Below are 10639 nucleotides of genomic sequence, written 5' to 3'. Positions count from 1 at the left end.
CATGTAAATCATAAGTGGATACCAATGTCCCAGATGTGGTCTTACACCAAAACACATATCGAATCCTATGTCATGACATATGTATCCTAACTATTCCTAAGGTTCATACGGGGATTTTCGGATGTTGGAACTTTGTCGATACTTTCTCGGATGTCTCATACTCAACTCATATAACCATTTATCAATGTTCAATATCATATAATCAATAATAATTCAATTCAAAATACATTTTTTTGTATATCGACTTACCTCGTACGGATTCGGACGAACAGAGTCGACTATTCGATGACTTTCGACTTTCCCCAATCTAATTTCATTTTCTTTGGTTCTTGATCTAAACATATTTAAATTTAACCATTTTATTCACCTAATCATTCAAATCAATCCAAAAACACATATTTAGGGTATTTTTCAAATTAGCCCTCTTATTTTTACATTTTTATGCTTTAGTCTCTAGTTACAAAAATCAGAAAATACACAAAATTTCCTTATACACATGCTTAGCCAAATTTCCATAGAGTTAATATAACCCAAGTATTCCATTTATTTCACATTTTAGTCCCTCAAAATATGATTTTCACAATTTAGCCCAAATTACTCAATTTCATCAAAAATTCAAAGACAAAACTTAATAAAGCTCATATTATCATCAAACTTCATAAAGCTCATATTATCATCAATAGCTCAACTCAAAATCATCAACAGTTTCAAAAATTCAAACATGGGCTTTGGAGAACACTAAGCAACAATCACAAAAACATAGAAATTATCAAAAACGGATCAAAACACATACCTCAATCAAACAAAACTATAGTCGAAACCCTAACTTGTGTTTTATTCTTCTTTTTTTCTTCAATTTTAGCATATACAAACATAAAATGGCCTATTTTCATGTTCTGTTTAATTAATATAACTTAAATATACATTTTACCATTTTAACTTTATTATAAACATTATAAAATCATATATATTAAGGCCATTTATGTCCATTATCAAAACCAAAGGTTTAATATCAACATAAGGCCTCTCAATTAATTAGCCCTGTCATTTTAACACTTTTAACAAATATCATACAACTTTTACATTTTACGCGATTAGGTCATTTTTTCAAGTTAAGTACACAAATGATCAAATTTTCATACGAAACTTTTATATGTGCTAATTCACATATCATAAGCATGAAAAATAATATTAAAATATTTTTTCACTCGAATTTATGGTCCCGATACCACTATTTTGACTAGGGTCTAAACCAGACTGTTACAGTTGAGAAGTATTTGAAAGTTTTTATAGAAAAATTTTCAGTATTTGGAGACACTTATGATGATTGCTTAACCAATCTAGCCAAGGTACTCAGGCGAGGCAAAGAAACAAGCCTCAAAATCAACTGGAAAAAGTGTCATTTCATGGTACGAGAAGGTATTGTTTTGAGGCACCAAATAACGAGACATAGAATTGAGGTAGATAAAGCAAAGGTAGATGTTATCGGGAAACTCCCACCTCCAACATCTGTAAATGGTGTTCGGAGATTTTTGGGACAATTCAGATTCTATCGAAGATTTATCAAGGACTTCTCCAAAATCGCTAAACCCTTATACAAATTATTGGAGAAGGATAAAATGTTCAACTTTGTTGAAGAATGTTTGAAAGCATTTAATGATTTGAAGAATCAGTCAATTTCGGCACCCATTATCATCACACCAGATTGGGATTTTCCATTTCAGTTGACGTTGATCAAGTGACTTCACGATAGGAGTTGTGATGGGCTAGTGAAGGAACAAAGTTTTTTATCCTATCTACTATGCAAGTCGGACTCTGACGAGAGCTCAATTGAATTAGACGGTAACAGAGAAAGAGTTACTTGATATTTTATTTGCCTTTGAAAGGTTTTGATCTTATCTTGTAGGTACCAAAGTGATTGTCTATACAAATAATTCGGCAATTAAATATTTACTTGCCAAGAAAGATGCCAAGATGAGATTGATTCGATGGGTACTTCTACTCCAAGAATTTGATCTAGAAATTCAAGATAGAAAAGAGGTAGAAAACCAAGTAGCAGATCATTTATCCAGATTAGAGCCACAAGAAAGAACTTCATCTCTTGTACACATCCAAGAGACATTTCCAAACGAGCACATACTTAAGGTAAATCATGTCTATAACATCCCTTGTTTTACCGATTTTGCTAGCTATTTATCTTGTGACTTGATACTGATTGATATTACATATCAATAAAAGAAAAAGTTTCTTCACGATGTGAAGCATAATTTTTAGGAAGAGCCATATTTGTTCAAAAAGAGCGTAGATCAAATGATCAGGAGATGCGTGGTAGAAAACGAGGTACATAAGATTTTATATCATTATCATACAGCCAAACTATTACAAGCTCGATTATTTTGGACAACACTATTCAAAAATGTGTATGCCTACATAAAGAGTTATGATTGATGCCAGAGGGTTGGAAATATCACCAACAGAAATGAGATGCCCTGAACAAACATCATTGAGGTAGAATTATTCGATGTTTAGGGTATTGACTTTCTTGGTCCATTCCCTCATTCTTTTGGTCACAAGTATATATTGGTAGCAGTAGACTGCGTATTTAAGTTGGTTGAGGCCGAGGCATATCCGACGAACAATGCCAAGGTTGTGATGATGTTTTTGCAGAAAAATGTGTTCACAAGTTTTGGGACTCCGAAGGATATCATCAATGATGGAGGGTCCCATTTTGTGAACAAATGATTGAAATGGTTATTCGACAAACATGGAGTAAAGCATAAGGTTGCCATAGCTTACCATCTGCAGAAAAATGAGCAAGATGAGCTGGCAAACAAAGAGATAAAAGATATACTTGAGAAGGTAGTTTGTCCAAATCGACAAGATTAGTCCAAAAGACTGGATGACGCTTTATCGGCCTATAGGATAGCATACAAAACACAGTTGGAGCATAAAGCTACTAGGCTCTCCAAACAACTCGATTTGCATCCCAAGCTTGCCAAAGAGAAACGGATGCTTCAACTTAACAAGTTAGAAGAGTTCTGAACTTTATCATATGAAAATGCCAAGTTGCTCAAAGAGAGATAAAAAAGATGGCAAGATAAGCACATCTGAGTTTTAGAATTTGAAGCAGGTCAGTAATTTTTGTTGTTCAATTCCAGATTAAGGTTTTTCCCAGGTAAGCTGAAATCACTGTGGTCTGTTTTATTTACTATTCACTAAGTTTTTCCATATGGAGTTGTCGAACTTCAAGGTAAGGGAGGTAATTTTCGAGTTAATGCTTAACGCTTGAAACATTACTAGGGGGATAAAATTGAGTGGGATAATGTCTCGTTCATTTTATCAGATACTTAATTCTTCTCGTTTTCTTTTAAATAAAAGACTTAGGGTATATTTTCTGGACTAATATGTTAAAATAAATTTTTTTAAGAGATTGAAACTTAAGTGGGATTGCTTGTGACCCTTCCAATCTTTCCTAGGAATTGATTTTAACATAATCTTTCAAGAAATTATTTCCTAAATGGCAAAATAAAATTTTTTATTTTGCAAATAAAATGTCAATTTTGATCCAAGTTTTAATTGCAACTCAATTTTCAAATTTTCTTTAAATTTAGGTACTTATTTGAATTATTTGCAAAATTTGGTTTTTTTGTAAATATTGAAATTAATTGTATTTTTTTTAAATATATTTAAAAGAAGCTAAAATAAAAAATTTTAATTTATTTTTAATAAATAAGATGATAATAACTAATATATAATTATATTTTATATAATATATATTAATTGTTATAAACATTACATAGGATTAGAATTACTTTAATATTTTATTTAAGAGTTTTTATTTCAATAAATAGAAAATAATAAATTAATATACATTATATTATTTATTAATTGTTATTTACTTTATATGATATTAGGTCTTATAATAATTTAGTATTATTTTGTTTTAAGAATTCAAGTTAAACTCCTCCCTTCTATAACTTTAAATACTACCTTCATCCCTCATTCACACTACTCACCATCTATCAAACCAACCTCCCCATACATCCTACCATCATCGGCAACTGGCGACAACACCACTAATAGCCACCATTGCACACACCGCCCAGCAGTTCCCGCAATAGCTCGCGCACCCTGCAACCCACGCAACAACTCCCGCCTGCCTTGCTCGTGCCCTGCTAACCTTGCTCGCACGCTGCTGCTGCTAAAGGCCGCAAGTCCCTATTGTAACACCCCCTACCCGTATCCATTGTCGAAATAGGGTACGAGGCATTACCGGAGTTTACTGAACATTTTTAGATAATTCTGAGTCATTTATTATTCATATTTTAAAAATAATCATAACGTCTCTCTATTGGGCCCTCGAAGCCCAAAACATACATTAGAAACCAACCGGAATAAAATCAGGATCATAAAAAATTTTTCGCAAAATCTTAAATTATATTTTCATCTAAGTACTTACCATTTCAATGCTCCTTATAATTAAACATGTTACCATTCAATCAATAGCCTGGCACTTGTCTAAGCGTCAAACAACAACATTGTTAGTATACTTGCACATATTTCATATAAATTCAACATTGATATACCTATTTTCTCAACATATCACACTTGAGTTTAATAATAGTCTCAACTTACATATTTTCCTTGTATCAACATATCAATGATAATTATATATGTACATGTCACAAAATATATTATTCTCTTACTGTTTCTTCATAAGCATATATCATTCATTTCGTTATATCAATATATCATGCACCATCATTTCCTTATATTTTATGTATATTTATTTCGGTAATAGTTCGTATTAAACTTAACATAAATTAAATTCCATGTACCTATACTTATTTCATTTATCTATATTCTTAATTATTTCATACAACTATTTTGTACATATATTTCCATATGACCAATTCTTGTAAACATTTCACACAACCATTTTGTATAACCAATTCATATAATCATTTGTCATCTGGTACATATTACCTGAATATTAGTTGTTCAACAGAGATCTTGGCGTCTCTCTTCCACGATCTTATTTATCTTCGACATGATGCCATAGTATCTTTCAACTAAGGTTTTACTCGTTTTCTGTCATGTTGCCATGGTATCTTTCAACCATGATCTTATTCATTTTCCCGTCATGTTGCCATGGTATGTTTCAACCATGGTCTTATTCATTTCATGTCACGTTGCCATGGTATCTTTCAACCATGGTCTTACACATTTCATATCATGTTTCCATGGTATCTTTCAACTATGGTCTTACACATTTCATATCAGGTTGCCATGGTATCTTTCAACCATGGTCTTACACATTTCATTTCAGAGAGCACACTCCCGCGAACCTCATCCTTACAGTGGGATTACCAGTCCAGGCTAAATCCCCTGAAATATAAACTCATAGAGTATTGTCGGGATTACCAGTCCAGGCTAAATCCCCTGCAACGACAATTACTCTAATGAGCTTGGATCTAAATTACCAGTCCAGGCTAAATTCAGACCCTAATTCGGATTACCCGTCCGGGCTAAATCCATTTTCCACATATTCTTCGGGAGGGCTATATTAGGATAGGATCACCCGTCCGGGCTAGATCCTTTTTACCGTCAATTCCTTTTCAGAGATCCATCGAAATTTCCTTTCATTCAACCGGGATTTATTCCCCCTTTTTTATCAAATATATCAATGTTTCATCAATTTTCATACAATGATCATTCAAATCATATTCATATCAAAAACATACATTTCAAGCATTTAAGAATATAATTTAAATTATACGAACTTACCTAGCAAAATTGCAGAAATATCAAGATTCAATGACATTTTGGTAATTTACCATTTTCCCGATTTTCATTCGATCTTAAATTGACAATTTCATTCAATTTATTAATTTAGATAATAAAACAATTCATTCTCTTCAATTTGGTCATTTTGACATTTTTACAAAATTGCCCCCTGAAGTTTTACTTTTATTCAATTTAGTCTTTAAGCTTAAAACAAGCAAATTAGACTTGCTAGCTGAATATTCATATATATTTTCCTCCACCTCCTCTCTGTTCCACATCCTTAATGTATATAACACATTTGTAAGTAACATTATCTATAGTCTTTATTATTTACTTTTATGAATATTCAAGCTATCTATCTGTGTCATAGTCACTAAATTATTTATATCTGGAGCTCTAGAACTCCAAATTAATATACATTAATTTTTCCTAAAACTAGACTCATATATCTTCTTACCATACAATTTTCAGAATTTTTTTATTAACCAATAAATACAGTTTATTCTTTAAAGTTACCCGTCTTCTGCTGTCTGACAGTTCTGACCCTTCTTCACTAAAAATTAATTATCTCCTCGCACAGAATTCAAATGATATTCCTGTTTATTGGTCTTGAAAATAAACTCATTTAGGATTCTAAAAATATAAATTTAAGCCCATAATTATTTTTATCTAATTTTTTATGATTTTCCAAAGTCAGAACAGGGAAACCCGAATTCATTCTAACCTTGTCTCAAAAAATTTATTATATCTCATGATTTACAAATCCATTGCTTACACCGTTTCTTCTATGAGAAACTAGACTCAATAATGTTTAATTTCATATTTTTTTCATCTTCTAATTCGATTTATAAAATTTATGGTTATTTTTCAAAGTTAATTTACTGCTGCTGTCCAATATTGTTTTAGTGCAAGCTCTTTATTACCATTTTTCCTTAAGCTTTAATAAATAACAATTTCGTCCCTACTCAATTAGCCTCTCAATTGAGCTGATTTTTCTCAATTAACACTTTATTCTATCACTTTAAACTACTTTACAACTTTTGGAGATCATAATTTCAGCACTAGACTTTAATTCCAACATTTTCACAATTAGGTCTTAAAATCAATTTCCATTAATTTTACTAACTTAATTCATACTCTATTTCTATTCAAGTTTCATCCCATCTCAAATTTAACTACTAAATTTTCAGCTTATTTAACTAGTTTCGAAATTTCCTCAAATTAGCCCTTCAACACAAAACTTATGAATTACTTTACAATTCAATCTTTATTTCATTTCTAACTTGAATTTCCATCAATTTAACCCTTACACCATGTTTGGTTGGGTGTATTGGCATAGCCAATACACCCCTAATCGGTGGGTCCCGCTTAATCCCTCCCTAATACTTTGTTTGGTTCAGTGTATTGCTATTACGGGTCTAATACACTACTGATCTAATCCCCAAAATCTACGGTTTTCTAATCCCTTCCTTGAGCTCAGATTAGGTGCTGCTTCAATTTTGGTCCCTGTTTAACCCTCCCGATTCATGCTTCTGTTTTACCCAAAATCCACGTTCTGTTTTCCTTCTACCTTTGGGCGATAGAAATCAGAGACAGAACAGGGTGAAAAAAGGGCTCATGTTATTGCCCTAATCTCAACCCCCGAAAAAACCAAATAAAAAACCAAACCAAAACTGAGAAACAAAAGACTTTGTCAAATGATGACGTGACCATCATCCATTCATCCCCCATTCCAGATCCCCACTACTTCATCACCCCTCCTAACTCATCGCTCAATTTCTTCTTCTTCTTCTTTTCAAATTTTTTACAAAATTCTCCCAATTCTACATCTGGGTTTTGTTTTTGAAAGATGGGTATGGGTATCTATTATAATGGGGGAATCATGAATCAATTTTGAGATTCCGTGAGTGGTGGGAATTTGGGTTTTTTTTTCTCTGCTTAGTTTATATAAATTTTTTTAGAACTGATAAATTGATCATCAATAAAGAAACAATAATTAATAGTTTAATACTAATAATTAAAAAAAAAATGGGGAATGTGAATGGAAGAGAAGATGGGAATAATAGCCCATCAGGGATTGAAGAAGAAGAAACAAGGGCTAACAGTGCTCTTGAAGCTATGGCGGCACCTATGGGTCACTCACCTCCACACAGTCCCACATCAACACATTCTCCTCTCATGTTTACTCCTCAGGTACTCAATTACTTTTATTTTCTTACATTTTTCTGCTTGGGATTTTGATTTCGTGGAATATGATTTGATTTTCTTGCATGGGAATCTGGTTTCGAACGCATAATATCAAGATAAAAGAATGATTATGAAAGTGAATTTTTAATTAGTAGTTCATTTGTTTATTGGTTCATAGCTACTAGCAAAACTGTTTTTCCCAATTAATGCGAAGTATCTGTAAATTTTCAATAAATATTGTGAGTTTCTATTTAAAACAATGTAAAGAAAAAAGAAAACTTATAAATGGATCAATGTGTTGTAAATTTAGAGGCTTCAAGATTTTCTTGTAAGTAATGAATCAAAGCTCTTACATTGTAGAATGAGTTTGATTTTGATTCATCATTTTCGCTTAAACTTGAGTATTAAACTTAGAGGTTTAAAAATTTTCATGTAAATAATGAATCAAAGCTCTTACATTGTAGAATGAGTTTGATTTTGATTCATCATTTTCGCTTAAACTTGAATATTTAACTTAGAGGTTTCAAGATTTTCATGTAAACAAGGAATCAAAGCTCTTACATTGTAGAATGAGTTTGATTTTGATTCATCATTTTCACTTAAACTTGAGTATTTAACTTAGAGGTTTCAAGATTTTTATGTAAATAATTAATCAAAGCTCTTACATTGTAGCAGGAGTTTGTTTTTGATCTGTAATTTTCGCATAAACTCGAGTATTTAACTTAGTGGTTGGTGCCTGATTCAATGAAATTAAAGTTCGCACAATTTGCAAAAAATTATAGTTTAGAAACTATTTTGTATATAGAGTTTTCATTTTTAAGAATACATAGTTTAAATCTTGAGTTTTGGCTTTTTATGTTTCTTCAAGATTCAATGAAATTGGAAAGTCACAAATGAAAATTGGAGACTATTATGTATTAGGGATTCAAGCCTAGTTTGTATTTAATTCCTTTGATAAATTCATGTTTTTTTTTTCGTGTTGCAATTTTGGTGGAAAGTCTTAGTGTGATCCCTTTGTTTATTGGTTAGTTATAATGCTTGTTTCATTTAACTTTTGCAAGAATTTATGTGTATACAAAGGGCCTCGGGTAGAGAGGAAACTTATTATGTGGAAATTGTATGGGTTTAATGTAAATGGCCGTAAAATTTGGTCACCTGATCGAGAATGCTACTGTCTATGCTATCTATGGCAGAAAATGGTATTCATTGATGCATGACGTGTTAATTTTCCTGCTATAGCTTTAAAACTTGTGGTGCATTATGGATAAAATTAACCTAATCTATAGGTTGTCTTCAATGCAGCCTTTATGGGCAGTTTAGGCAGTTCTTAATTTTTTTTTATGTCTTCCATGTCTGTGTTAAATTTAAGCCTAACCCCATACACGTTGCATGGGATAATTGGAAGACAAGGTTCTCGATATAAGAATACTTCCCTATGTTTTTTTATATCGAAAGAAAAATAGTTAGCTCTTTATGAACTGTGACATTTAACACGTGTTTGCTATCTTAATCAGAATCCCTTTGCAGAGATGTGGAAAAGACTTCACTATTATGAAAGTGTTACCATCAGGTGTTTACCAGTATAGGTTCATTGTCGATGGACAATGGAGGTATGCCCCTGACTTGCCATGGGCTCAAGACGGCACAGGCAATGCTAACAACATTTTGGACTTGCAGGTAAATTTATTGTCTTTATCTTGGTATGGTATTCGTAGTTTTAGGATTTCCAACTATTTGTTTTCATTGAATACGAGATATTTCGCTAAGGAGCCACCACTCGTCCCTCCTCACGTACAACTTCCACTCCTTAATCTACCTGCATCATATGTTTCATGTATGTTGAGTGCATTCGTTCAGTCCCTATATTGTGAGCCAAAAATTGGAGGTTATGCTATTTCACTGCTGCTGCTGTTGGCGCTGCTAACTATGAATTCTATTTTTATCTTGAAAACAGGTTGTGGTGGTTGATCCAGAGGCGTATACCTATGACGATGAGGTGCTAAAGAAAGCTGAAGCTATGGGCAAGCCAGGTCTTGTGGAGATATATGCCAAAGAAGACAGTTTCATCTTTACAGTTGAATCCATTGGTGCGATCAAAGCTTCTCAGTTGGTTCTTAATGCTATAGAAATCTTGAAACAGAAGCTGGATGCAGTTCGCCTGTCTGAGGATACTGTGGAAGCTGATGATCAGTTTGGTGAACTAGGTGCCCATATGCAAGGAGGATGATCTGCTTGTAATTAAGAACTAGCCATTGACATTTGTAGGTTTCAGAAAAGGCGTGTTTACATCTAACTAACTACCTTTTGTTTAAAACTCTTGAGATATTTTGGGTAGAACAGACTACTTGTTTTCCTCGATGAAAATTGTCAGCTATATGCCATCTGTTTTAAACTTAAAAGCCAGCAAAGCATGGACTGGCAAATCTTACTTGTTTTGAACCGATACAGTTGAAACTAAATTTTACTTAATTTATGTAAATCTTGGCGGTCCAAGAATTCTCTTATCAACTTAAACATGAAACAAGCCAAAATAATACAATGACACGTTTAATAATCGTCTTCCTTGGCACGTATGTTTGGAACTCGGATTGAGTGTTTATGCAGATTATAATTCTCAAGTTATATTTTGATTTTAGTAAATTCATATAAGAACATTTTATTATTA

The 10639-nt window shown here is 32.4% G+C and overlaps 1 protein-coding gene across 1 annotated transcript; it reads left to right on the top strand.

Annotated features, from left to right (window-relative positions):
* The first annotated feature begins 7256 nt into the window (after window positions 1-7256).
* LOC121224651 (SNF1-related protein kinase regulatory subunit beta-1-like) lies at window positions 7257-10413 on the top strand. The gene is made up of 3 exons (XM_041108347.1): window positions 7257-7980; window positions 9489-9651; window positions 9929-10413. Exons 1-3 carry the CDS (start codon window positions 7829-7831, stop codon window positions 10199-10201), a joined length of 588 nt encoding a protein of 195 aa, XP_040964281.1. The 5' UTR covers window positions 7257-7828; the 3' UTR covers window positions 10202-10413.
* The last annotated feature ends 226 nt before the right edge of the window (window positions 10414-10639 follow it).

The sequence above is a fragment of the Gossypium hirsutum genome, chromosome A03 (genome assembly GCF_007990345.1).
Source record: "Gossypium hirsutum isolate 1008001.06 chromosome A03, Gossypium_hirsutum_v2.1, whole genome shotgun sequence".
Lineage (NCBI taxonomy): Eukaryota > Viridiplantae > Streptophyta > Magnoliopsida > Malvales > Malvaceae > Gossypium > Gossypium hirsutum.
The sequence above is the reverse complement of the archived record's forward strand: the minus strand, read 5'-3'. Positions and strand labels throughout refer to the sequence as shown.